Raw genomic sequence first — 24,375 nt, 5'->3', positions numbered from 1 at the left:
TCCGGAGCAACTTCAAAACAAAAGTTTTTTGTTTTGGTTCCGAAGACTAAAACACTCACTGGGGACAGCATTGGAAATACAGTAAAGTTCAACATAATTCAGGAAAGGGAACAGAGGGCAGTATATTTTAATTTAATTTTTACTTTTACTATATAATAAATGACAGCATCTAAACAGCACAACACATCAATTTGATTCGAAGTTGACCATTTACTGCATAGTTTTCGTATTCAATATAGTATATAACATTTGTACTACTGTATGCTCGTCATACTGTATGTGTAACTAGTAACTTCATTACATCATCAAGTCAAATAATATGTAACTTCATGTTCAATATGAAGTGATTTCTAATCATTTTACTTCTGTTAGTTCTACTTGACGGTTAAAAGCAATGTCATTATTTCAATACTACCACCAGAGGGCGCAATTTACCAACAGAGGGAGCCTTGAGTCAGGAAGAATAGCTGTTAAACAATATGGAAACCAAACTACATAAATGTTGATGTGGTGAGTGCTGAATATTAATAAAGAGATTTTTTTTATAAATAGAGAATACCGCCACGGGCAGTTGCCCATATGGTCCACAGCAAGAACCGCTACTGTATATGGACATATGTATCTATAACTACCTATCATCACGCCATCTACGCCACAACACTTGAATCCACCACACAGCAAAACAATCAAGTATGTTGAAGGTGTTATTTGGATTGGGATTGCAGAACCACAGAGGATCTTCTACTCAGATTCAGCAGCCTGGGCCAGGAAAGACAGACAGGAAATACATTATTATTATTATTATTATTAATTGTGAACAGGAAGGATGAAGTTGAACAAAAAGTTACCTTTCCAAACTCTCTACTTTTGGTTCTCATCTTATTGACCTGAGACTCAGCCATGTCTGCTCGCTCTTGGGCCTCCTCCAGTTCATGTTGGACCTTCCTAAATTTGGCAAGATAAACATTGGCCTGCTCCTCCTGGAGAGAAATAATTCAGTTATTCAGATATAATCTCATTTTTTAATGTTCTGTCTCAAATAAAAAGTTTACCACTTCTTCATTCTGCCGCTTGTATGCTTTGACTTTAAGTTGCAGCTTATCAACAAGATCCTGCAGTCTCAAAACCGTCTTCTTGTCTTCTTCTGTCTGATACGTCAGGTCTCTGACCCGCCTCTCATATTTACGAATTCCCTTCACCGCATCAGCCGCTCTTCTCTGCTCGCTCTCCATTTCACCCTCAAGTTCACGCACCTGGAACAAATGTCACGTCAGCTTTCCGTTCTGTGGACTTTCCAGACTCATGAGAACCTAATCAGTACCCGGGTCTCCATTTTCTGGAGCTGTTTCTTTCCCCCCTTCAATGCGAGACTCTCAGCCTCATCGAGACGATGCTGAAGGTCCTTCACTGAGGCTTCCAGGTTTTTCTTCATTCTCTCCAGGTGGCTGCTGGTGTCTTGTTCTTTCTTGAGCTCCTCAGCCATCATGGCTGCCTGCGTTTGACACCGCACGACAAGAGAAGGTTTTATCGTGAGAACGCTGACAGCAAAAGACGGCATGTGATATTTACATCAGTGATTGCTTTCTTTGCTTTTTCTTCAGCGTTGCGAGCTTCTTGGACCGCGTCCTCCAGCTCACCCTGCAGCTGGCTGACATCTGCGTCCAGCTTCTTCTTGGAGTTGAGAAGACTGGTGCTCTACATTGATTGTAAGCAAATCAAAGGAAATGAGTACTATGAACAGCATGATGGAAAAGTGAAGCGTTCCTGCTAACTTCTTCATCCGTGCTCCTCACCTGAGAGTGGAACAGCCCAGCTCTTTCGCAGGCATCAGCCAGTTCCTGTTCGGCTAGTTTGCGGCTTCTGTCCGACTGTTCCAGTGCAGCTCTTAGCTCCTCCACTTCTGCCTGCATCAAGACGTTCCTGCGCTCCATCATGGCCCCCTGCTCCTTCAGGTCCTCCTGGTTCCTCAATGCATTATCCAGGTGAAGAGTTTGCTCCTGAAGGAGAGATAAACCGAGGTGATGACAGTGTTTAATAAGTGAGAATTCAATTTGGATTCAAGTTGTTTCACTTTGAGGTGGGCTTGCATGCTCCTGAGCTGCTTCTGCGCCTCGGAGGCCTGTCTGTTGGCATGGCTCAACTGCATCTCCATCTCGTTAAGGTCGGTCTCCATCTTCTTCCTGATTCGCAGGGCGTCGTTCTTGCTGCGAACTTCCGCATCCAAAGTGGACTGCATGGTCTCCATCATGCGCTGGTGGTTGCGTTTCATCTGGTCAATCTCCTCGTCCTTGTCAGTCAGCCGGCGCTCCACCTCTCCCTTGACTTGAGTGAGTTCCAGCTGGATACGGAGGATTTTGGATTCCTCGTGTTCCAGAGAAGCCTGGAAGACGAATGGGAATTGATGATTGATGTTGTCATTTGAGACAAGTGTGGCAAGCTTGCCCGAATGAACATTATTAGTTATTTTCTCAATTAGGTGCCTTGTAGTAAGATAGTAAGGTGACTATAGGGGTGTTATTTCGTACCCAGCAGGCTCTAATAATGTTATAACCTGTATTTACTCCACTTAGTCACTATAGCAGAGGGGTTCTAACTGTTCATTTACGGGAGCTCTGTTACAAACACGCGGCCCGCGGGCCAAATGTGGCCCGCAGGACACTAGTTTGAGGCCCCCCGCCTTGATATGAAAGTTTAATGTTAGTGCGCAAGTTTGATATGGATGCTGTATGGTATCATGTACCCAGAAAAAATTATTATGTTTGATTAATGTTCATGTTAAAGGTTAAATAACTGTTAATAGTTATCCTCCCTATCCGTGTGGAAGTGGTAAGTTTTTGGCTATCTTAGTTTAAAGGAAATAACTTGAAGGCTCTCTAGCTCTCTAGTTTGCGAGTTAGCATGTGTTTCAAGACCCTGCAGTTGCGCGATATGTTGTAAATAAAAAGAGCGTAAATGTGACTATAGTCGTGTTTTGTCATGTCTACAGGGCTCTAATAATGTTTTGTTCATTTTAATCTGAAAAAAATAATTTGTCTACCCACCAACTATATGTGGTTTCTTAAGTTTTTATTATTTGCTGTTTTATTATTATTATTATTATTATTATATTTATTTATTACTGATTGATTGATTTTCTTTATTCTTGATTTGTTTATTTATTTTTCATCTTATTTTGTGTAGAAAAATAAAAAGTAAGATATTTGAGAACAGTGGAATGTTTTATCAGAGCTTTTCTTGTAGAAAATTGTTTTTTTTTTATTTTTCTGTTTTTAATAAATGCGTTTTTTGTTTGTTTTTTTTTTGAAAACCTGATGCGGCCCAGTCTCACCCAGACCCGAGCTCCAGTGGCCCCCAGGTAAATTGAGTTTGAGACCCCTGATTTAAGGGAACTGTCATTTTAGTGATGAAATATTGAAGACAACATGTTTTCATTCTATATTCCTTTGCGTTACCTCAGCCTCCTCCAAAGCAGTCTGGATCTCAGTCTTCTCGCTTTCTGAATGTTTCTTTGTCTTCTCCAACTCGTTAATGGCTTTACCATTTTCACCAAGCTGATCAGTCAGGTCGGAGATCTCCTCTGCAAGTCCAGTTTCATCATCAGATGTGCATGTTTAATAATAATAATCTCAAAGACTGGCTAATGAACACATGTATAAAAGGATTGGTGATTTCCAGGAACCTACGTACGTTGTAAGTTCTTATTCTCTCGTTTGAGGACTTCAAGGTGCTCCAATGCTTCTTCATAAGAGTTCTTTATTTTGAAGAGTTCTGTGCTGAGGGAACGACACTCCTTCTGCGAGCCTTCCAGCTCAGCCTGGCTCTCTTCATACTTCTGTTTTGACTCGGACAGAATCTAAAAACATGATTTGGGTTGCGTCATTCTCCAAATCTCTGCAGTTTATCCGTGCAGTCCGTCTTTCTGACCTTATCGAAGTTTCGCTGCTTTTTATCCAGAACAGCTGCTTGCATATTGGCTCTTTCCACATCAGCCATGAGGTCCTCCACCTCCCCTTGGAGCCTCTGCTTTGTCTTCTCCAGTGTGGAACATTTGGCATTCACAGCCTCAACGGCTTCTTCTGCATCTTGTAAACGTTGAGTCAGTTTTTTCCTGACCAAAACAAATGAAAGGAATCAGACACGACGGTCAGTAGCCTAAAAACTTCCCTGAAAACGAACACCAACTTTGCTTCTTCCAGCTCGTCGTTACGTTGAATGGCGTCGGTCTCGTATTTGGTCCTCCACTGAGCTATCTCACTGTTGGCTTTAGACATGGCTCTCTGAAGCTCAGCCTTGGCCTCCTGCTCCTCCTCAAACTGCTCACGGAGAAGATCGCAGTCATGCCGTGCAGACTGCAGAGCGTGGGCAATGGCACTCTTAGCCTGGCCGGGAATCAAACAACAATGTCATCCGTCTGGGCTTGTTTGATACCAGTAATACTTCATGTTTTTATGGTAATGGTAATGGTAATGGTAATGGTAATGGTAATGGTAATGGTAATGGTAATGGTAATGTAATGGTAATGGTAATGGTAATGGTAATGGTAATGGTAATGGTAATGGTAATGGTAATGGTAATGGTAATGGTAATGGTTTTATTTCATTTGAACATGCATCAGATTACAATTGAGAAGTATTGGATGACATTTTTAGGAAATTGGTTATTTTTAGCCTTATGCATTATTTTAGTTTTTATTTTAGTTTTTTAATTATTTTTAGTTTGAAGATGAACTATATCAGCAAGTTTAAGTGATTTTAGAAATAAGGAGTTAGTATGTTCTTTGTAGGCGCCATTATGAATTATCCTTACTGACCTTTTTTGCAGTACATTTAGCGGGTGAAGATTGCTTTTATAGTTATTAGCCCATATTTCCACACAATAAGTAAGATATGGTAGAACCAGAGAGCAATAAAGAGTGAACAATTTTTGCTTTGTTCAATATTGAAATATTTCCGGCCACCTTATGTTGTATATTTGTAATATGAGGTTTCCAGCTAATATTTCCATCTATTGTGATCCCCAGAAATGTATTTTCCTTCAACCTTTCAATGTCTACACCATCTATTTGGATTTGTTGGTAAGTGTCCTTTCTGCTGTTAGCAAACAGCATGATTTTAGTTTTATTTAAGTTCAAGGATAATCTATTATCATCAAAGCATCTTTTTAGTGTGACCATTTCTTCTCTGACCTTTCTAATGATTCCGTCTGTACTCCCTCCAGAACAAAAAGCAGTGGTATCATCTGCAAATAATACCAGCTTTAAGTCTTTTGTGACTTTGGAGATATCATTGATGTCCCAGTATTGACCCCTGGGGTACTCCGCACTTAATATATGAACTTGCAGATATGTATTCTCCTAAATTTTCCTAAATAAATTATATTTATTCAGATAAGTTTGACTTCAAACACAATTTTGGGGGGAAATGTCATAGAAGTTGCATAAGTTGATCTTGCAAGATGTCATCTCAGTGAGCAACTAAAGGTTTAATTCCAGAAGTGTCATTTCATTGGTCATCAAGTCTAATCCCCGATCACGTTGACATGTGCTATGGTGTCCGTTTTTGGATGAAGGACCGTTGTATATTACTTCCACAAAAGTGCTATGACCTTCTACTGTCCTCTAAAAGAGAAGACTGAACCGTGAAGTCACAAACCTTTGTTTCCTCTTCAACGTGCCGTTTGAGTTCCTCAATTTGCTGAGCGAAAGCCAGCTTGGCTCGTGACATTTGGGAAAGGATTGCTTCTTTCTCCTCCAGAAGACGAGAAAACTCACCTGATTGACAGGTAACGTTTAAATACAAACAAAAAAGGTCATTTTGACAAAATTCGATGACTTTACCGTTTTCATTCTGAAGTCGTGCCCTTTGGCCATTTAATTCGGTGATCAAACGCAAGTCTTCGTCATGTTTGGTTTTGTATTCACTCAGCTGGTCCTCCATCGAATGACACAGCTTCTCATACTGGATCTATATTCAGGGATGAAAAAACTGTTGATGACTTCATGAACGCATGCTTTACATGTACATCGTGTAGTTGTTATACAATCCCAGATTACCTTGGCTTTGACCGCAACCTCCACGTTACCAGACATGTCATCAATCTCCATCTTGTACTCGCTCTTCTCCTTCTCCAGCTTCTGTTTGATGCGCTGCAGGTTGTCGATGTGCTCGCCCAGCTCGGCCACACTGTCCGCGTGTTTCTTCCTCAAGGAGGCAGCGATGGCCTCGTGGTGGAGGGTAGACTCCTCGAGGTCTCGTCGCAGTTTCTGAAATTCCACCTCTCGCTTCTTGTTCATCTCGATCTGAGCTGCCGTGGCTCCTCCGGCCTCCTCCAGCCTCTCGCTGATCTCCTCAAGCTCCCTCGACAGTTCACACCTCTGCTTCTCCACTTTGGCTCGGGCAACGTGCTCGGCTTCGATCTCCTCTTCCAGGTCTTCAATGCGTGCCTGAGGGGAAAAAACGGTTCAAAATAATCCGAAAGTACTGCTGTCACTGGTTAAGCTGTACGAAGTAGCATTTGGGTAGCAATTACATAGTAGTGAAACCCTCACAAGAGTACCAAGAGTACCAAGACTACCAAGAGTACCAAGACTACCCAGTACCAAGAGTACCAAGAGTACCAAGACTACCAAGACTACCAAGAGTACCAAGACTACCAAGAGTACCAAGAGTACCAAGACTACCCAGTACCAAGAGTACCAAGAGTACCAAGAGTACCAAGAGTACCAAGAGTACCCAGTACCAAGAGTACTCAGTACCAAGAGTACCAAGAGTACCAAGAGTACCAAGAGTACCTAGAGTACCAAGAATACGAAGAGTACCAAGAGTACCAAGAGTACCAAGAGTACCCAGTACCAAGAGTACCAACAGTACCCAGTACCAAGAGTACCCAGAGTACCAAGAGTATCCAGTACCAAGAGTACCCAGTACCAAGAGTACCAAGAGTACCAAGAGTACCAAGAGTACCCAGTACCAAGAGTACCTAGAGTACCAACAGTACCAAGAGTACCAAGTACCAAGAGTTCCCAGTACCAAGAGTACCAAGAGTACCAAGAGTACCAAGAGTACCAAGAGTACCAAGAGTACCAAGAGTACCAAGAGTACCCAGTACCAAGAGTACCAAGAGTACCAAGAGTACCAAGAGTACCCAGTACGAAGAGTACTCAGTACCAAGAGTACCAAGAGTACCAAGAGTACCAAGACTACCAAGACTACCAAGACTACCAAGACTACCAAGAGTACCAACTACAAAAAGTACCAAGAGTACCCAGTACCAAGAGTACCAAAAGTACCAAGAGTACCAAGTACCAAAAGTACCAAGAGTACCCAGTACCAAGAGTACCAAGAGTACAAGAGTACCAAGAGTACCAAGAGTACCAAGAGTACCAAGACTACCCAGTACCAAGAGTACCAAGAGTACCAAGAGTACCAAGAGTACCAAGAGTACCAAGAGTACCCAGTACCAAGAGTACCAAGAGTACCCGGTACCAAGAGTACCAACAGTACCAGGAAAACAAGAGTACCAAGAATACCAAGAGTACCCAGTACCAAGAGTACCAACAGTACCAGGAAAACAAGAGTACCAAGAATACCAAGAATACCAAGAGTACCCAGTACCAAGAGTACCAAGAGTACCAAGAGTGCCAAGTACCAAGAGTACCAAGAGTACCAAGAGTACCAAGAGTACCCAGTACCAACAGTACCAACAGTACCAGGAAAACAAGAGTACCAAGAGTACCCAGTACCAAGAGTACCAAGAGTACCAAGAGTACCAAGAGTACCCAGTACCAAGAGTACCAAGTGCCAAGAGTACCAAGAGTACCAAGTACCAAGAGTACCAAGAGTACCAAGAGTACCCAGTACCAAGAGTACCAACAGTACCAGGAAAACAAGAGTACCAAGAGTACCCAGTACCAAGAGTACCAAGAGTACCAAGAGTACAAAGAGTACCATGAGTACCATGAGTACCATGAGTACCATGAGTACCATGAGTACCATGAGTACCATGAGTACCATGAGTACCATGAGTACCATGAGTACCAACAGTACCCAGTAAAAAGTATGAATGACACATGAGTCATGCTAACCACAACGCCTCAAGTCGTGGCCTAACGAACGACAAGCTAAACCTCAACTCTGAACCCAAGACATCACTTCCTGTCCTCCACACAGAACACCTCCACAAGTGTTCTTCATGATTTGGGCATTACCTGCAGCTCCTTGACCTTCTTCTGAGACTGACCAGCCACACTCTGCTCATCTTCAATTTTGGATGTAAGTTGACTTAATTCAAAGTCTTTCCTGAAAAGACCAAAAGTATTGAAGTGGTACATTCATAAGCAGCTGACTTGAAATATTTCATCAGTTCATACTTTTTAAGGTTCTCCTCCAGCTGTTGTTTGTCATTTTCCAAATCCATGATGGCTTCTTGGGCTAGTTTAAGATCTCCTTCTATCTTCCTCTTGGACCTTTCCACATCCATGCGATTCTTTTTCTCCTGTTCCAGAGATCCTTCAAGCTAACCAAGAGATACTTTTTCAGTCATCATTGCGTGGATTTGGACGCCATGGAAAGAACCTCGACGTACATCATCAACTTGTTGCTCCAGCTTGACTTTGGCTTTACTCAAAGAGTTGACTTTGTCTTCCTCTGCTTGAAGATCCTCCAGGGTCTGCTGATGTGCTTGATGGAGGGCGGATTTCTCCTTGGATAGCATGGCAATGGTGTCATCCAGAGTAGACATCTCTTCTGTCAGATTCTTCACCTGAGGGACCGTTTCAAATTAAATGGCTGCTTTTTCAGTGGGCCGTAAATCAAACCAGTAGACTCAAACCTTGTTTTCAGTGGAGTGTTTTTCCTTTTCGACTTTAACCAAGGTGAGCTCTAAGTCGTCAATGTCTCTCTTCAGCTCCGAACATTCGTCTTCCAGCTTCCTCCTCTTGGCGGTGAGCTCAGCGTTCACTTCCTCCTCATCCTCCAGTCTTTCTCTGAGTTCTTTGGTTTTGGCCTCCAGTACGATCTTGTTCTTTATGAGTCCCTCACATCTCTCCTCCGCGTCTGCCAGACTTTCACTTTCCTAGATCACACCCAAAAAGCAACAATGATACCAATACAGAATGCAAAAACAAATGTATTTATCCAAATATTTAATATCTTAATTCATAAAGTCTGTCTATCCTTCCCATCTGTTTATCTGTGCTAACTGCCTTTCATGCATTGATGGCCTTTGACAAGACACAAAGCCAATTCAATACATTACCTATGATTCCAATTTAAACAGGCTTACTTTCCACTAAAATATATAAGCACAGACTAAAGTCAAACCTCAGTTTCGAAATATCGTGTAAATATGGTATACCTTCCACCCCCTGAAGAAGACATTCCGGTATTTGGAAGGTTTTATGTCAGATGTAAGCATGGCTTTGAGGGGATGCATGTAATGATTGGCATGCAAGCACTGTATGGGTGACATCATGATCCCTCAGTGGTGCCGCTTTAATGACTGACGTCTGTTCACTGTTTTTCTATCTGCGATTAATTGTTATTAATTACAAGTTAACTATGGAGAACATGCGGTTAATCAGGTTATTTGGTTTCACTTAGTTTGCAAACCTTTATTTGTGATGTCAGTCAAATTTTATGAGATGATTTGAATGATATTTCAGTGATGGACAGTTTACTTTACCAATGTGTACATAATATTTTTTTTAATAGATTGAGGTTATTTTAGTTTTAAGCTGTTTAATAAACAAAAATCTGAAAAACGCAAACATATGATCCAGTCTCATTTTGATAGGTTTATTCAAAAGTGTGAAATCTTTCAAAGGTACACTTATTATGGATAGAAACATTTTTCTAGCTGTGATTAATTGTGATTAATTACAAGTTAACCATGGACAACATGCGGTTAATCAGGTTTATTTGGTTTCACTTCGTTTGCAAACCTTTATTTGTGATGTCAGTCATATTTTGTGAGATGATTTGAATGATATTTCAGTGATGGACAGTTTACTTTACCAATGTCTACTTAGAAATGTTTTAATAAATTGAGGCTAATTTAGTTTTAAGCTTTTTAACGAACAAAAATCTGAAAAACGCAAACATATGATCCAGTCGAATTTGTATAGGTTTATTTAAAAGTGTGAAATCTTTCAAAGGTACACTTATTATGGATAGAAACGTTTTTCTATCTGCGATTAATTGTGATTAATTACAAGTTAACCATGGACAACATGCGGTTAATCAGGTTTATTTGGTTTCACTTCGTTTGCAAACCTTTATTTGTGATGTTAGTCATATTTTGTGAGATGATTTGAATGACATTTCAGTGATGGACAGTTTACTTTACCAATGTCCACTTATAATTTTTTAATAGATTGAGGTTAATTTAGTTTTAAGCTTTTTAATGAACAAAAATCTGAAAAACGCAAACATATGATCCAGTCTCATTTGTATAGGTTTATTTAAAAGTGTGAAATCTTTCAAAGGTACACTTATTATGGATAGAAACGTTTTTCTATCTGCGATTAATTGTGATTAATTACAAGTTAACCATGGACAACATGCAGTTAATCAGGTTTATTTGGTTTCACTTCGTTTGCAAACCTTTATTTGTGATGTCAGTCAAATTTTGTGAGATTATTTGAATGATATTTCAGTGATGGACAGTTTACTTTACCAATGTCTACTTATAATTTTTTTAATAGATTGAGGTTAATTTAGTTTTAAGCCTTTTAATGAACAAAAATCTGAAAAACACAAACATATGATCCAGTCTCATTTGTATAGGTTTATTTAAAAGTGTGAAATCTTTCAAAGGTACACTTATTATGGATAGAAACTTTTTTCTATCTGCGATTAATTGTGATTAATTACAAGTTAACCATGGACAACATGCAGTTAATCAGGTTTATTTGGTTTCACTTCGTTTGCAAACCTTTATTTATGATGTTAGTCATATTTTGTGAGATGATTTGAATGATATTTCAGTGATGGACAGTTTACTTTACTAATGTCTACTTATACATTTTTTTATAGATTGAGGTCAATTTAGTTTTAAGCTGTTTAATAAACAAAAATCTGATGGATAGAAAAGTTTTTCTATCTGCGACTAATTGTGATTAATTACAAGTTAACCATGGATTAACATGCGGTTAATCAGATTTAAATTTTTTAATCGATTGACAGCCCTAAGTATTGTTTTCTATGTTCTAAGCAAGCACAACCGAACGTGAGGCGGCCATTGTTGCAGTGTACAATGTTTCTACTCACAGTTTGGATCTGCAGACACAAGTCGTTCTTCTCTTGAAGGAGGGAAACCATTTTGGCCTCGAGCTCCTTTTTCTTGGCCTCGGCTTTGGTTAAATCCTCTTTGCACTTTGCAAATTCTTCCTTCATGATGGCCATTTCCTTCTCGGTTTCAGCGCTTCGCAACAGCGGCTTGATCTTGAAGTAAAGCTTCATCCAGGGCCAGTGTTTCACATTCATGAAGGAGCGAATGTTGTACTGGATGGTGTAAATGCATTCTCTACAAAAATCATGGAATTCATGCATTTGTGCAGCAGCATTAATAAAAGCACGCAGTCTGAATTCTTCCTACCTCCTTGCCATCATTTGCATAAAATCCTTCCTCCGTAGGAAACCACGACATAAAGCTTGAGTGATGGTGATGAGAGAGGCAAGTCGTTCATCCCTCATTTCTTCTAAAAGACCCAAAAGTCCTGCTTTAAAGAACACCTGCAGGAGCCCAGAACATATACAAAAACATATATAAAACATATATAATACATATACCGTATTTTCCGGACTATAAGACGCACTTTTTTTCATAGGTTGGCTGTTCCTGCGACTTATACTCCAGAGCGCCTTATAAATGAAACAACTGTTTATGTTACATAAACAATGGACATCTTTTCTGTTCATGTTTATTTTTGTGTAGCTGAATAACCATTAGCATGTTAGCATATCTTAGACCTATTCAGCCTGTTCTCTATTCTTTTATTATTAGAACTTGCCTTCCAAGAGGACATAATGTCTGTTTTGGTCAAGTAGTTTGGAAAATAAATTGCGACTAAAGTGCGACTTTTTTTCTACTTAATTATTTTTGGCCTTGTGCGACTTATAGTCCAAAAAATACGGTATAATACATATACAAAAATCCGATCTACAAGCCACCAGCTACGGTGTCTTCGCCTGACGGGGATGCAGCACCTTTGTATGGCCAAATCTGTACTGTATGTGATCCACATCAATAGACCCTAAGAGTTTCTCAGCAGCCTTCTTGTTGTCAATGAATTGACCTTCAGGGATCACGCTGGCATTGAGCACTTTGTACCTACAGAAAAATACAATATGACATTTCATTTCGTCACATCCTCTAAAAGAACCAGGATCCATGGATGCTTCATTTGGGCATTTTTAATGCACACACAGTTTGGCCATACAATAACCAGGAACATATTTTTGTCAATATTTTCCTAGAAAAATAAATCTTAGGAGGAAAAGCGAGGTACCACTACTTACCTTTGCTTGAAATCCCCATACAAGATCCTACTGGGGAACCCTTTCCTGCAGATCCTGATTCCCTCCAGCACACCGTTACAGCGTAGTTGGTGTATGACCAGATGATGCTCCATAATTCCTAAATGACAGTCACAGTTAGATTATAGGCATGTTGCCTTCACTGACACTGTTGCTGTACAATCAGAGCGGTCACAATCTGTCCATCCATCGAGCATCAAGTCACCATGATATCGATTGTGATACATAGGACACATAGATCATTGGGACCCCGCCCCCCCCCCCCCCCCCATTAAGGACATAGCAAACACCTGCTGCGTATCAAGAGCCCTGTCGGATCTACTCTGACCCCACAAACCCCCAGCATGGACTGGGGAGAAGGCTCTGCAGCATCCGCTGTAGAACAACCAGATTTAGAGACAGCTACTTCCCCCTGGCCATCAGACTGCTCAATGCCAAATAAGCCCCTCAACCTGCCCACATGCACAACTTTAAATTATTGTTATTTATTCTAAATTATTTGTACAAATTACTGTTTACTCTGTACATTGTTCATATTTGATGTAATCTATTTATTCTCCACATTATTTATTATTTATTATTTATTGTTTATTCTCCACATTATTTATTATTTATTATTTATTATTTATTATTTATTATTTCTATTTATTATTTATTATTTATTATTTATTATTTATTATTTATTATTTATTATTTATTATTTATTATTTATTATTTATTATTTATTATTTCATTAATTTATTATTTCATTAATTTATTATTTGTTATTTGTTATTTGTTATTTATGATTTATGATTTATGATTTATTATTTATTATTTATTATTTATTATTTATTATTTATTATTTATTATTTATTATTTATTATTTATTATTTATTATTTATTATTACACGGGAGCCAGGCAACGACATTTCGTTGGCAATTTCACTGCTGTGCTATTGTGCAATGACTATATTATTATTATAGATATTATTATTATATGGATTATTGTGTCTATGTCTATAGCGCATGATATCACCACACAGTCCATGTAGCTGAAGGGTAAGGGAAATTAGATATTGCATATTCACCGAATAACGGAAACGGAATTACCTGGAGTTTTAGTTTCATTTGGAATGAGACACCGAACAAAATGTGGATGGGTGCTCCTCAGATTTGTCATGAGCTTCCCAAGGTTTTCCTGTTGGAAATGAAAAAAAAAATGACCGCCATTATAAGTTTTGATTCTAAATATTCAAAAATTTCTAAAAATGTTACCCTAAAGAGAGCTGAAACCGTCTGGAAGGATGAGCCCTTCTTTTTGGCAGCTTTCTTTGCAGCAACTCCAGATCCGCCACTGTTGTCTGATAACCAAGGTCTTACAGTAAACGTTCTACAACCAAAGCACATCAGTAGAAGGTCTTCCTAATTCAAGGCCTTACCATCTGATGAAGAATAACTGCAGTAGAGAAATGCCAGTAGTTTAAGTCCTGCTTTCTGGTAGAGCTGAACTACAGTTTCATTGAGCGGGTCCTTGTTCTTGTCTAACCAACCCGTGATGCTGTAGTCCACGGTCCCAGCGTAGTGCACCAGGGAGAAGTGAGCCTCGGCTTTTCCTTTGACAGGCTTGGGTTTCTGGAAGTTGTTGGATTTTCCAAGATGTTGGTCATACAGTTTGTTTTTGAAGGTGGTGTCTGACGCTTTGGGGAACATGCATTCCTCTTCCAGGATGGAAAAAATGCCCATAGGCTGCGGAGAACATTGGTTTTAATATACAATGTTAGAATTTATCGAGAATATTAGCTAATATTTGGAACCCACCTTTTCAATGAGTTCTATACAAGCAGCCAGATCCATCCCAAAGTCAATGAACTCCCACTCAATGCCCTCCTTCTTGTACTCCTCTTGCTCCAACACAAACATATGATGATTGAAAAACTGTTGCAGTTTCTCGTTGGTAAAGTTGATACACAGCTGCTCCAGACTATTGTACTGAAAAACACAAGTATTGGACTTGGACTTACAAGGACTCCGTTCTGAGTCCGAGAAATGTTACCATTGACGTACGTCAAAGATTTCAAATCCAGCGATATCCAAGACTCCGATGAAGAACTGACGTGGTTGCTTGGTGTCCAGCATCTGATTGATGCGGATGACCATCCACAGAAACATCTTCTCGTAGACGGATTTGGCCAAAGCACCAATGGAATTGTAGACCTGCACAATGATATTCCACAGTGTGACCAAATATTGGACAGCGGAGCTCCTCTGAACGCTCAGAGACACTGTGATGTCACAACGACCCAGACTTCCTGATATGGGCATGCCCGGGACAAGATGTACAAGATAAGTGGGACCAATGTCTTAGCGTTTCTAGGAGGTTTGGCACTGGAATATCGATTGCATTGGAATGATAGAAGCTATGATTGACAACATAAATGTACCTGTTGCAGAGTCTGTCCTTTGGTTACATACTCATTTCCAACTTTGACTCGGGGGTAACACAGGGCTTTCAGCAGGTCCGCAGAGTTGAGACCCATCAGATAAGCTGCTTTGTCAGCCACTGATTTTATTTTAAACAAAAAACAAAGAAAGCTATAATTAGACTTGATTTCTTACATTCTCCAATGTAGTGTTTTTCAAACTTTTTTGAGCCACGGCACGTTTTTTTTACATTGGAAAACATCACTAAGTCTATAGGAGGAACGAGCTAGTTGTTGCCACACGGACCGATATTACATTGCTCTGCCAGTCTTTACACCACAGACACTTTCCGAATGACTTTTTTCCGGAAACAATGGTACCCATGGAAAGGAATATTCCAATCTCTTGTCTACATGCGTCGCTATAATCAACCATAATAGTCAATAGGGCATGCCCAGTAAAACGTAAACACCAACATCACGTGATACCGACTTCCACGAGTTGTTCTTTCACTTGTTGGAATAATTCCGTATTGCCAGTTTTTTCGTTTGTCCAGTCTTGAAATTTAGTTTGGAGCTGCGTGTTACGTCATATCTGAGCATGCGATATGATCAATTTAACCAGGAAAGATTCAAATTCAAGCTTGCTAATATTTTATAATTAAACTTGGTACATGTTTTATATAGATATATATTTTCTTTTGACTTATGGACTTATGAATGGCGTATATAAGGGTTTAGATTCTGTTCCACAGATGGCGCTAACGCACACGAAAGCTGCTTGCCAACCGCCAATAAACAACAGAAGAAGAAAAACGCACCCATGACAACTTTCCGTTTGAGCGGCGACAAAATACCTCAATCGAATTGGGGAAAGGAATATTCCACAACTGTTAATCCGATTATACAGTAAAGTCTCGTTATATCGATATTCTCGGGAGTCGGAAAAAATATCGATATAACCGGACTATCCATATATCCGATCCTGCGCCGAACTGCAGTAAAAGTGGGCAATAATGCACTCGACATTGTTCTATAGCATAGAACAACCTGCAACAGAAGAACCAACTGCGTTCGTGGTTTCTCTCGTGTGTATAGATTCTATACAGGCATGTGTTTGGTCAGCTATGTGGAGCGGGTTGAGCATGACCTGTGAACCAGGAAGTGCGGGAATCGGTGTGTGTGCTGTGCTCTGGTGGTGGAAGTGTGAAAAATAAAGTTGACTGGAAGCAGCCGTTCGCCGTGTTCTTTTTTGGTATTGAAATCCTTAAGCAAAGATTGATTTAAGCTGCTTTTGTATCGATATAAGCAGACCAAATTGGCTGGCGGGAGATGAAAAGGGCATCCTAGTAACCGGATTATCATAATAACCGGGTATTGTACTAACGGAACTAATTATATCATAAAAGACTAGAAATTTGCCGGAAAATGAAAATAGTATCGTAATAAGTAGTAATTCGTTATAACCGATATCGATATAATGAGACTTTACTGTATATTCATTGGGATTGGCACTATTCTTACGGAATGAGGCGTATACAAAAGGTTAAATTCTTTCAGTTTGAGCAAATAAACCAAATGCAATTGGAATATTTGGGTCCACGTATACGTGGATTTTGACATATTTGCAAATGATGATGAATAAATGTTAATTATAAAAAAGTGATATTGGATAATTCCTCACGGCACACCTGACAATTTCTCAAGGCCGCGGACACAGTGGTTGAAAATCACTGCTCCAATGTAACTGAATCATAAGAGTCCCGCCTACCTTCTGTCCCATCTGGCTCTGCCTGCTCCTCTCTCTGCTTCTGCTTGAATTTCATGTTCCCATAATGCATCACAGCGCCAGTTAGTTTGTAAATACCGATGCGCTCCTCTGCAGTGAATCCAAGGACATCAATGGCACTCTGAAAGACAGAATATATTCAAATATTTGCATGTTGATAAGACATTTTCTTATTTTTCTTACATCTGTCGCCATTAGCTCGTCACTATCGTCAATGCTGGCCACGCTGATCTCCCCCTGGCTGACAAAGGGGTAGTCGTAGGGGTTGGTGGTAATGAGGAGAGTCTCTGCAAGGTGAATTGAAATGACATGTAACTACTTCATATTGAATATTGACTTAATGATTGTCATGCCAAGTCACCTATGAGCTCAGGCTTCTTATTGGACATGATCTGGTAGAAAATATGGTAGCTCCTCTCTGCGGCCAGCTGGAACGTAACTCTGGATTTTTCCAACAAGTCTACCAAAACGTGAGGTCATCATAATTAAAAGCTGAAGAACAATTACATATGGCTCATTTTGATTCAAACTCACAAGTTTCTATATCAGCAGAGGCCAGTTTCCCAGTTGTTCCAAAGTGGATTCTTATGAATTTGCCCTGAGAGATAAAAAAATATGTTTTTATTATGATGAATATTTTATATATATGATGATTTTATGAGGAGCATGATCTTCCTCTAGTCCTACAAGAACCACTACAGCAGGGGTCTCAAACACGTGGCCCGTGGGCCAAATGTGGCATGCAGGACACTACTTTGAGGCCCCCGCCTTGATATGAAAGTTTAATGTTAGTGCGGCCTGTGCAAGTTTGATATGGATGCTGTATGGTATCATGTACCCAGAAAAAATTATTACGTTTGATTAATGTTCATGTTAAAGGTTAAATAACTGTTAATTGTTATCCTCCCTATCCGTGTGGAAGTGGTAAGTTTTTGGCTATTTAAGTTTAAAGGAAATAACTTGAAGGCTACCGTTTAGGTCGCTAGCTCTCTAGTTTGCAAGTTAGCATGTGTCTCAAGACCCTGCAGTTGCGCAATATGTTGTAAATAAAAAGAGTATAAATGTGACTATAGTCGTGTTTTGTCATGTCTACAGGGCTCTAATAATGCTTTGTTCATTTTAATCTGAAAAAAATAATTTGTCTACCCACCAACTATATGTGGTTTCTTAAGTTTTTATTACTTGCTGTTTTATTATTATTATTATATTTATTTATTACTGATTGATTGATTTTCTTTATTCTTGATTTGTTTATTTTTCATCTTATTTTGTGCAGAAAAATAAAAATTAAGATATTTAAGAACAGAGGAATGTTTTATCAGAGCTTTTATTGTAGAAAATCGAAACCAAAGCACTGAAAAAGTTTGTATATTTTTCTGTTTTTAATAAATGCGGAGTTTTTTTTGTTTTTTTTTTGAAAACCTCATGTGGCCCAGTCTCACCCAGACCCTAGCTCCAGTGGCCCCCAAGTAAATTGAGTTTGAGACCCCTGCACTACAGGAACCACTTCAGGAACCACTACATCTTTGTGTTTTTTGGTGGCAACAGCATGTTGTTTGCTTAGTGAAAACTACACAACTGATTTCCACAAAAACGACCAATCAGAAGGTCATGTTTTTGGCAGAGGTCATTGTGGTTATCTTTACAAAAGCAGAATTTTGCCGTAGCTCTTGTACTGTATCTCATGAAATAAGACCAATCACTCACAAAACGTGACGAGTTGTCATTTCTGACCGTCTTGGCATTTCCAAAAGCTTCAAGCAATGGGTTGGCAGAGATGATCTGGTCCTCCAGATTACCCTCCAAATAGAAATGATCAATAGAAGTGATCAATACATGCATTTAAGACAATATTATGTATAAAGTATAATGATAATATTACCTGCAGCTTGCCCGTGGAAGCAGCATCTTTCTTTTTGTCCCCAGATCCTGCAATTGTTGCAAAGTACTGGATGACACGCTTAGTGTTGACAGTCTTTCCTGCACCGGATTCTCCACTACCGGACAAGAAAAATAATTTGTTGCTGCGGTGTTCTTTTTATGAAACGTAAAAAATGAGTTTGAAAGAAGCTGTGACGTACGTGATAAGAATGGACTGGTTTTCTCTATCTGGAAGAAACAGCGACATAGTTAGAAGGGAGCCAAAGGAGGAGACATACTGGAGTTAATTGTTTACCAGTGAGCATGAACTGATAAGCGTTGTCAGATATGGAGAAGATGTGTGGGGGGGCCTCTTGGCGCTTCTTGCCCCTGTAGGCCACCACCACTTCCTGGTTGTACACTGGGAGCCACTTGTAAGGATTCACAGTGACACAGAAGAGACCGGAGTAGGTCTGAAATCACATAATGGGTCAGATTCTGAAACTTTTTTTTGTTTGATTTGTTCTTAAACTCCACTTCACACCACTTTTTCCCCACTTTGAGTTACACTATCTATTCATTTTAGACATAGATATTTTATTTCTATTTTATTTTTGGGGCTTACAGTCAAGTATATTATGGAAAGCAGGAAGTGAACAAATGTAACAGTTACTGATTGTAAAAGTACCAGATGGAGGGGTAGGATTAAAAAGCCATAGCATTTCAGTATGTGGAATCAAACTATGGAATGGATTGAGTAAGGACCTCAAACAATGCACAACGATGAGCCAATTCAAGAAACAATACAAGCAGTTGATGTTTGCTAAATACAAGGATGAAGAGTCTTGAACCAGTCATGATGTGCTATATATATCACTATATTGACACTTACTATGGTACACATTATGTCATTGCATGCTCATATCACCTCGTAATTCGGGAAAGGACAAAAAATAAAAAAATTCAAAAAATTCAAAAAAACTAAAAAAAAATTAATAAAAATTAATAAAAGAAATCAATAAATAAAATAAATTTGCTAAATACAAGGATGAAGAGTTTTGAACCAGTCATGATGTGCTATATATATCACTATATTGACACTTACTATGGTACACATTATGTCATTGGATGCTCATATCACCTCGTAATTCGGGAAAGGACAAAAAAAAAATTCAAAAAATTCAAAAAATTGTAAAAAACTTGAAAAAATGTAATAAAAATTAATAAAATAAATTAATAAATAAAATAAATTTGCTAAATACAAGGATGAAGAGTCTTGAACCAGTCATGATGTGCTATATATATCACTATATTGACACTTACTATGGTACCCATTATGTCATTGGATGCTCATATCACCTCGTAATTCGGGAAAGGACAAAAAATCAAAAAAATAAAAAAAATTAAAAAATTGTAAAAAACTTGAAAAAAATTAATAAAAATTAATAAAATAAATTAAGAAATAAAATAAATTTGCTAAATACAAGGATGAAGAGTCTTGAACCAGTGGGAAGCTGCCTGCAATGAATCAGAATCAGAATGCCCTTTATTGTCATTTTAAATATAGTAGAATGAAATTGCAGCAGCTCCATTTTCAGTGCGAGACAGTATGACAGTACAAAATATAGAAATTAGAAGAATAAATAATAATAAATAACAAAGGGTCTACATTGTAGAGGACGATTGGTTGCATTGGTTACATGGTCTTGTTGAGGGAGATGATGGTTTGAGGACAGAAACTGTTTTCAGCCTAGTCCTAGTCCTAGTCCTACCGACTGTTTTTTTGTCTTTTTTTTTTTTTTTTACTTTGGAGCCTGATTCTTCAAAAAAAAATATTCTCGAACATTTGGACTGATCTGATACTAATTTGTAGTAATATCAGTATTGTCTAAACATGCCTTTACTCACGTAAATCATCCATGCTGCATAGCGCTCTTTGAGGTTATACAACACCGCCGCTTCATTGAGGTGGGTCATCATGGCCATGTCCTCAATTTTGTCAAACTTGGGCGGGTTCATGGGGAAGACTTCATCATCCGTCACTGTTACCACCTGCAAAGACAACAAAGACGAGGAACAGGCGATATAATATGAAGCTGACTCTTCCAAATGTTACTCCTTACCTTTCCGGCGTCGGTTTTAACGGTCACCTTCCCCTTGTCTTTGCTCTGTATGGTTCCTTTGACAAACAGCTCTTTGGGATCCACCACAAATACACACGTTTTGGCGTCAAAGGGCCGGTTTTGGGCCTCGATCCGCTCCCGCTCGGGTCGTCTTAAGTAAGGCGCGGCTTCCCCAAACACGGACATTTCAGCATCTGTACTCATCTTTGCAGTTCACTCTAAAGGCACAGTACACATCAGAGCGAATATTGTTTTTGAACAATTATCTCAGGGTACATCACAAGAAGAAAACAATAAATAACACACCAACATCCTTACCAGCGGTAAGTCTGAGCCCAAAAATGTGGACTGCGTTAGCGCTTAAGGCTTTTTATAAGGTCTCCTCAGCAATTGAGGCAAAGCAAACACCTATATTTAGGACAAAGCCTCAAATGAATGTTGGGGTGGGGGTGACTTTGGTGTGGGATATGATGGGCATGTCACCGAGCTTTTGTTATAAACCCAAGGAATGGAGCGATTGGGCTTAGGGCATAAAAAAAAAAAACAAATCTAGGATGTTGACTCTTGGAACAATTAAGGCACGGATGATTGAACCTCGGTAACGAGCATAACACATAAGGCCTCTTAATGATTAACCATGAAATAACACAATATAAGAGTTTGTGGAGGCATTGCCCCACTCACTCATGACTGGGATGACTGGGATGACTGGTTTGGTGTTGATATTCATCAACATCACTTAAAGGACGTTTGGCATGCTGCTCCACGGAATTTGGTCTGATTTGAGATATTATACTGATATAAATGCATGTGACCTTGTGACTGGTGTGGCTGGTGTATAAATAAAAGAATTACCCACAAATCCCTCTGTTGAATCTCCCCGCAGGATGCTTGTTGAGATAAGAAGCCAAGAATGAGCTCTGATAACTTGAAAATATCTCCTAAAGAACATGTAAGGAAAAGTTGATCTATGAGTAGCATAGGGTTATCTATCTTTTGAGTGCATCCCATAATAAGTTCACAGTTCCACATGTCCAAAAGGAGTAGGAAGAAGCAAAGCTTATTAAATCCTACCCCTCCAATCCATTAACCCTCCACTTTTACAATCAGTAACTGTTACATTTGTTCACTTCCTGCTTTCCTAATATACTTTTTTAATTAAATTAAATTAAATTAAATTAAATTAAATTAAATTAAATTAAATTAAATTAAATTAAATTAAATTAAATTAAATTAAATTAAATTAAATTAAATTAAATTAAATTAAATTTTTTAAACATTAATTAAACATAATGTGTACCATAGTAAGTGTCAATATAGTGATATATATAGCACATCATGACTGGTTCAAGACTCTTCATCCTTGTATTTAGCAAACATCAACTGCTTGTATTGTTTCTTGAATTGGCTCATCGTTGTGCATTGTTTGAGGTCCTTACTCAATCCATTCCATAGTTTGATTCCACATACTGAAATGCTATGGCTTTTTAACGTAGTCCTAGCTTAGAACTGTTTCAGATGTAGTTCTTCCCTGAGATCATATTTCTCCTCTCTTGTAGAGAAGTATTGGATGACATTTTTAGCGAATTGGTTATTTTTAGCCTTATGCATTATTTTAGCTGTTTGAAGATGAACTATATCAGCAAGTTGAAGTATTTGTGATTTTAGAAATAAGAAGTAGGCGGCATTATGAATTATCCTTACCGACCTTTTTTGCAGTACTTTTAGCGAATGAAGATTGTTTTTTTTAGTTATTAGCCCATATTTCCACACAATATTATCTATCAGTCTTTAATATTTTGTAGAACCTTTTGGAAACTTGTCCTGTATTCTTTGTCCCAAGTGTTGTGGCCATTTCTTTATGTTTAAAAAATTATGTGTAAAAAAAAAAAAAAAACATCCTGTCAGCATAAGACGATCTTCCATACGGTTTGATTGAACTTACTGGCTTTAAAAGGCCTTGTCAGCGTCATGTGAGGAAAATCACCAACAGGCAGGCGATGAACCTTCATCTTGCATACTTTCCATCTTCGCTACGGGGTACTTTAGGGACTCAATCAAGTCAGATATTCTTAGGGACCGTCCTCAAGGGGACAGTGCTGCCCAATGCAAGGCGGTGTGACACTAAGGGGATTAGCACCGCAGCCACAAATCACTTTCCCTTGTTTTAACAGGTGTGTAAGTGTGTGTGTGTGTTTCTATTGATTGGAATGGTTTTGAACGCCCGCCTCCTCGTGAGTCTTAGAAATCCAGGCTGAATGCAACGGATTGCAATCAGAGTTCATTGTAATCTGTAATGTAACAGATGGCTAAATCTCACGGCTTATGAGTAAATGTCAAGTCCAGTTCAAGTTGTCTAAATAAGGGGGTGCTAAGCGGAGGTCCGAGTCTATTTTCTGTCTGAGATTGCGTTTTATCACAACAATAGTTCCTCCTCGTGCTTCTTTATATTTGCTAGAATGAAACTATTATTTTAATAATCCAACTATTACATTCCATGTTCCAAGTCATCATATTGTGTCTGCAGGAGGGGTGTCCAAAGTGTGGCTCAATTTGCGGTTTGTCACCGTTGATGCACTACACTGCTGATGACCACTTTGACCACTCTACAGCGACATTGTTATTATTCATTCATCCCAGCTGTCTTCGTTCAAGAGGCAGGGTACACCCTGGACTGGTGGCCAGCCAATCACAGGGCACATATAGACAAACAACCATTCACACTCACATTCATACCTATGGACAATTTGGAGTCGCTAATTAACCTAGCATGTTTTTGGAATGTGGGAGAAAACCGGAGTACCCGGAGAAAACCCATGCAAACTCCACACAGAGATGGCCGAGGGTGGAATTGAACCCTGGTCTCCTAGCTGTGAGGCCTGCATGCTAACCACTCACCCACCGTGCGGCGCATTGTTATTATAATTTTATTAATATTGTCGGCAGAGTGACACCTCACCACGCCACACTGGCAAGCTACTAGCCAGCAAAAATACAAACCAAATACAGCAAAATATTGCAAGTATTACATGTTACTTTTTACTACATGCTCACAGCTTGTATATAAAAGGATAAAACCTTTAACCTATAATTGTATAGGTCCACTATTATAGGTTAGAAGAGGTGTGTCCCACTATGTGCATTAATGAGCTGCCTATTTTTTATCTGTTTTTATATCTTTAGAAAGCACAGAAAAGAGAAATATGTTCAGTTTTCCTTGAAATTCCCATTTGAATCTGAGTTAACGAGATTATTTTAGGTGAAAATTAATGGTTGAATTCCTCCCGGCTCTTATATAACCCATGAGCATGCTATTTGTATGAACTTAACTTTATTCCAGATGCTTCATATTGTATTAGAGGTGTGTCCCACTATGTGCATTAATGAGCTGCCTATTTTTATCTCTTTTTATATCTTTAGAAAGCACAGAAAAGAGAAATATGTTCAGTTTTCCTTGAAATTCCCATTTGAATCTGACTTAACAAGATTCCTTTAGGTGAAAATGAATGGTTGAATTCCTCGAGCACGCTATTTGTATGAACTTACTTTATTCCAGATGCTTCATATTGTTCCGTCCTGTGACGAATAAACAAAGACAAAAAGTCATATGTATACATATACATTTGTATTTAGTATTCCAAAAACATGAAACCACACATGTGAAT

General features: G+C 38.9%; 1 protein-coding gene across 1 annotated transcript; it reads right to left on the bottom strand.

Moving 5' to 3' along the window:
• Window positions 1–120: 120 nt before the first annotated feature.
• LOC131109346 (myosin-1B-like) lies at window positions 121–22,831 on the bottom strand. Its single transcript, XM_078788907.1, has 39 exons — window positions 22,698–22,831; window positions 20,711–20,928; window positions 20,496–20,639; window positions 18,904–19,060; window positions 18,809–18,836; window positions 18,610–18,724; window positions 18,435–18,527; window positions 17,262–17,325; window positions 17,089–17,187; window positions 16,911–17,014; window positions 16,710–16,848; window positions 14,960–15,078; window positions 14,583–14,732; window positions 14,337–14,507; window positions 13,958–14,264; window positions 13,794–13,879; window positions 13,629–13,716; window positions 12,519–12,636; window positions 12,207–12,330; window positions 11,596–11,732; window positions 11,268–11,523; window positions 8,830–9,072; window positions 8,584–8,760; window positions 8,369–8,514; window positions 8,207–8,297; window positions 6,053–6,442; window positions 5,837–5,963; window positions 5,652–5,770; window positions 4,183–4,379; window positions 3,925–4,108; window positions 3,688–3,853; window positions 3,453–3,577; window positions 2,072–2,380; window positions 1,794–1,997; window positions 1,570–1,695; window positions 1,322–1,492; window positions 1,053–1,253; window positions 849–980; window positions 121–759 (listed from the first exon to the last, which is right to left on the bottom strand). The coding sequence occupies exons 2-39, from the start codon at window positions 20,912–20,914 to the stop codon at window positions 742–744; spliced, it is 5,829 nt and encodes a 1,942-aa protein (XP_078645033.1). The 5' UTR covers window positions 20,915–20,928; window positions 22,698–22,831; the 3' UTR covers window positions 121–741.
• Window positions 22,832–24,375: the final 1,544 nt, after the last annotated feature.

The sequence above is a fragment of the Doryrhamphus excisus genome, linkage group LG2 (genome assembly GCF_037039965.1).
Source record: "Doryrhamphus excisus strain RoL-2023G ecotype Guam linkage group LG2, RoL_Dexc_Guam_v1.1, whole genome shotgun sequence".
Taxonomy (NCBI): Eukaryota; Metazoa; Chordata; class Actinopteri; order Syngnathiformes; family Syngnathidae; genus Doryrhamphus; species Doryrhamphus excisus.
The sequence above is the reverse complement of the archived record's forward strand: the minus strand, read 5'-3'. Positions and strand labels throughout refer to the sequence as shown.

Bases quoted from the DNA above. Each gene is read 5' to 3' on its own strand.
- LOC131109346 (XM_078788907.1), bottom strand. From the start codon at position 20,914: ATGAGTACAGATGCTGAAATGTCCGTGTTTGGGGAAGCCGCGCCTTAC. The intron at 3,578-3,687 runs GTACGTAGGTTC...CTGGACTTGCAG, and splicing joins AGAGAATAAGAACTTACAAC to AGGAGATCTCCGACCTGACT. The intron at 2,381-3,452 runs GTAACGCAAAGG...TTCGTCTTCCAG, and splicing joins CTGCTTTGGAGGAGGCTGAG to GCTTCTCTGGAACACGAGGA.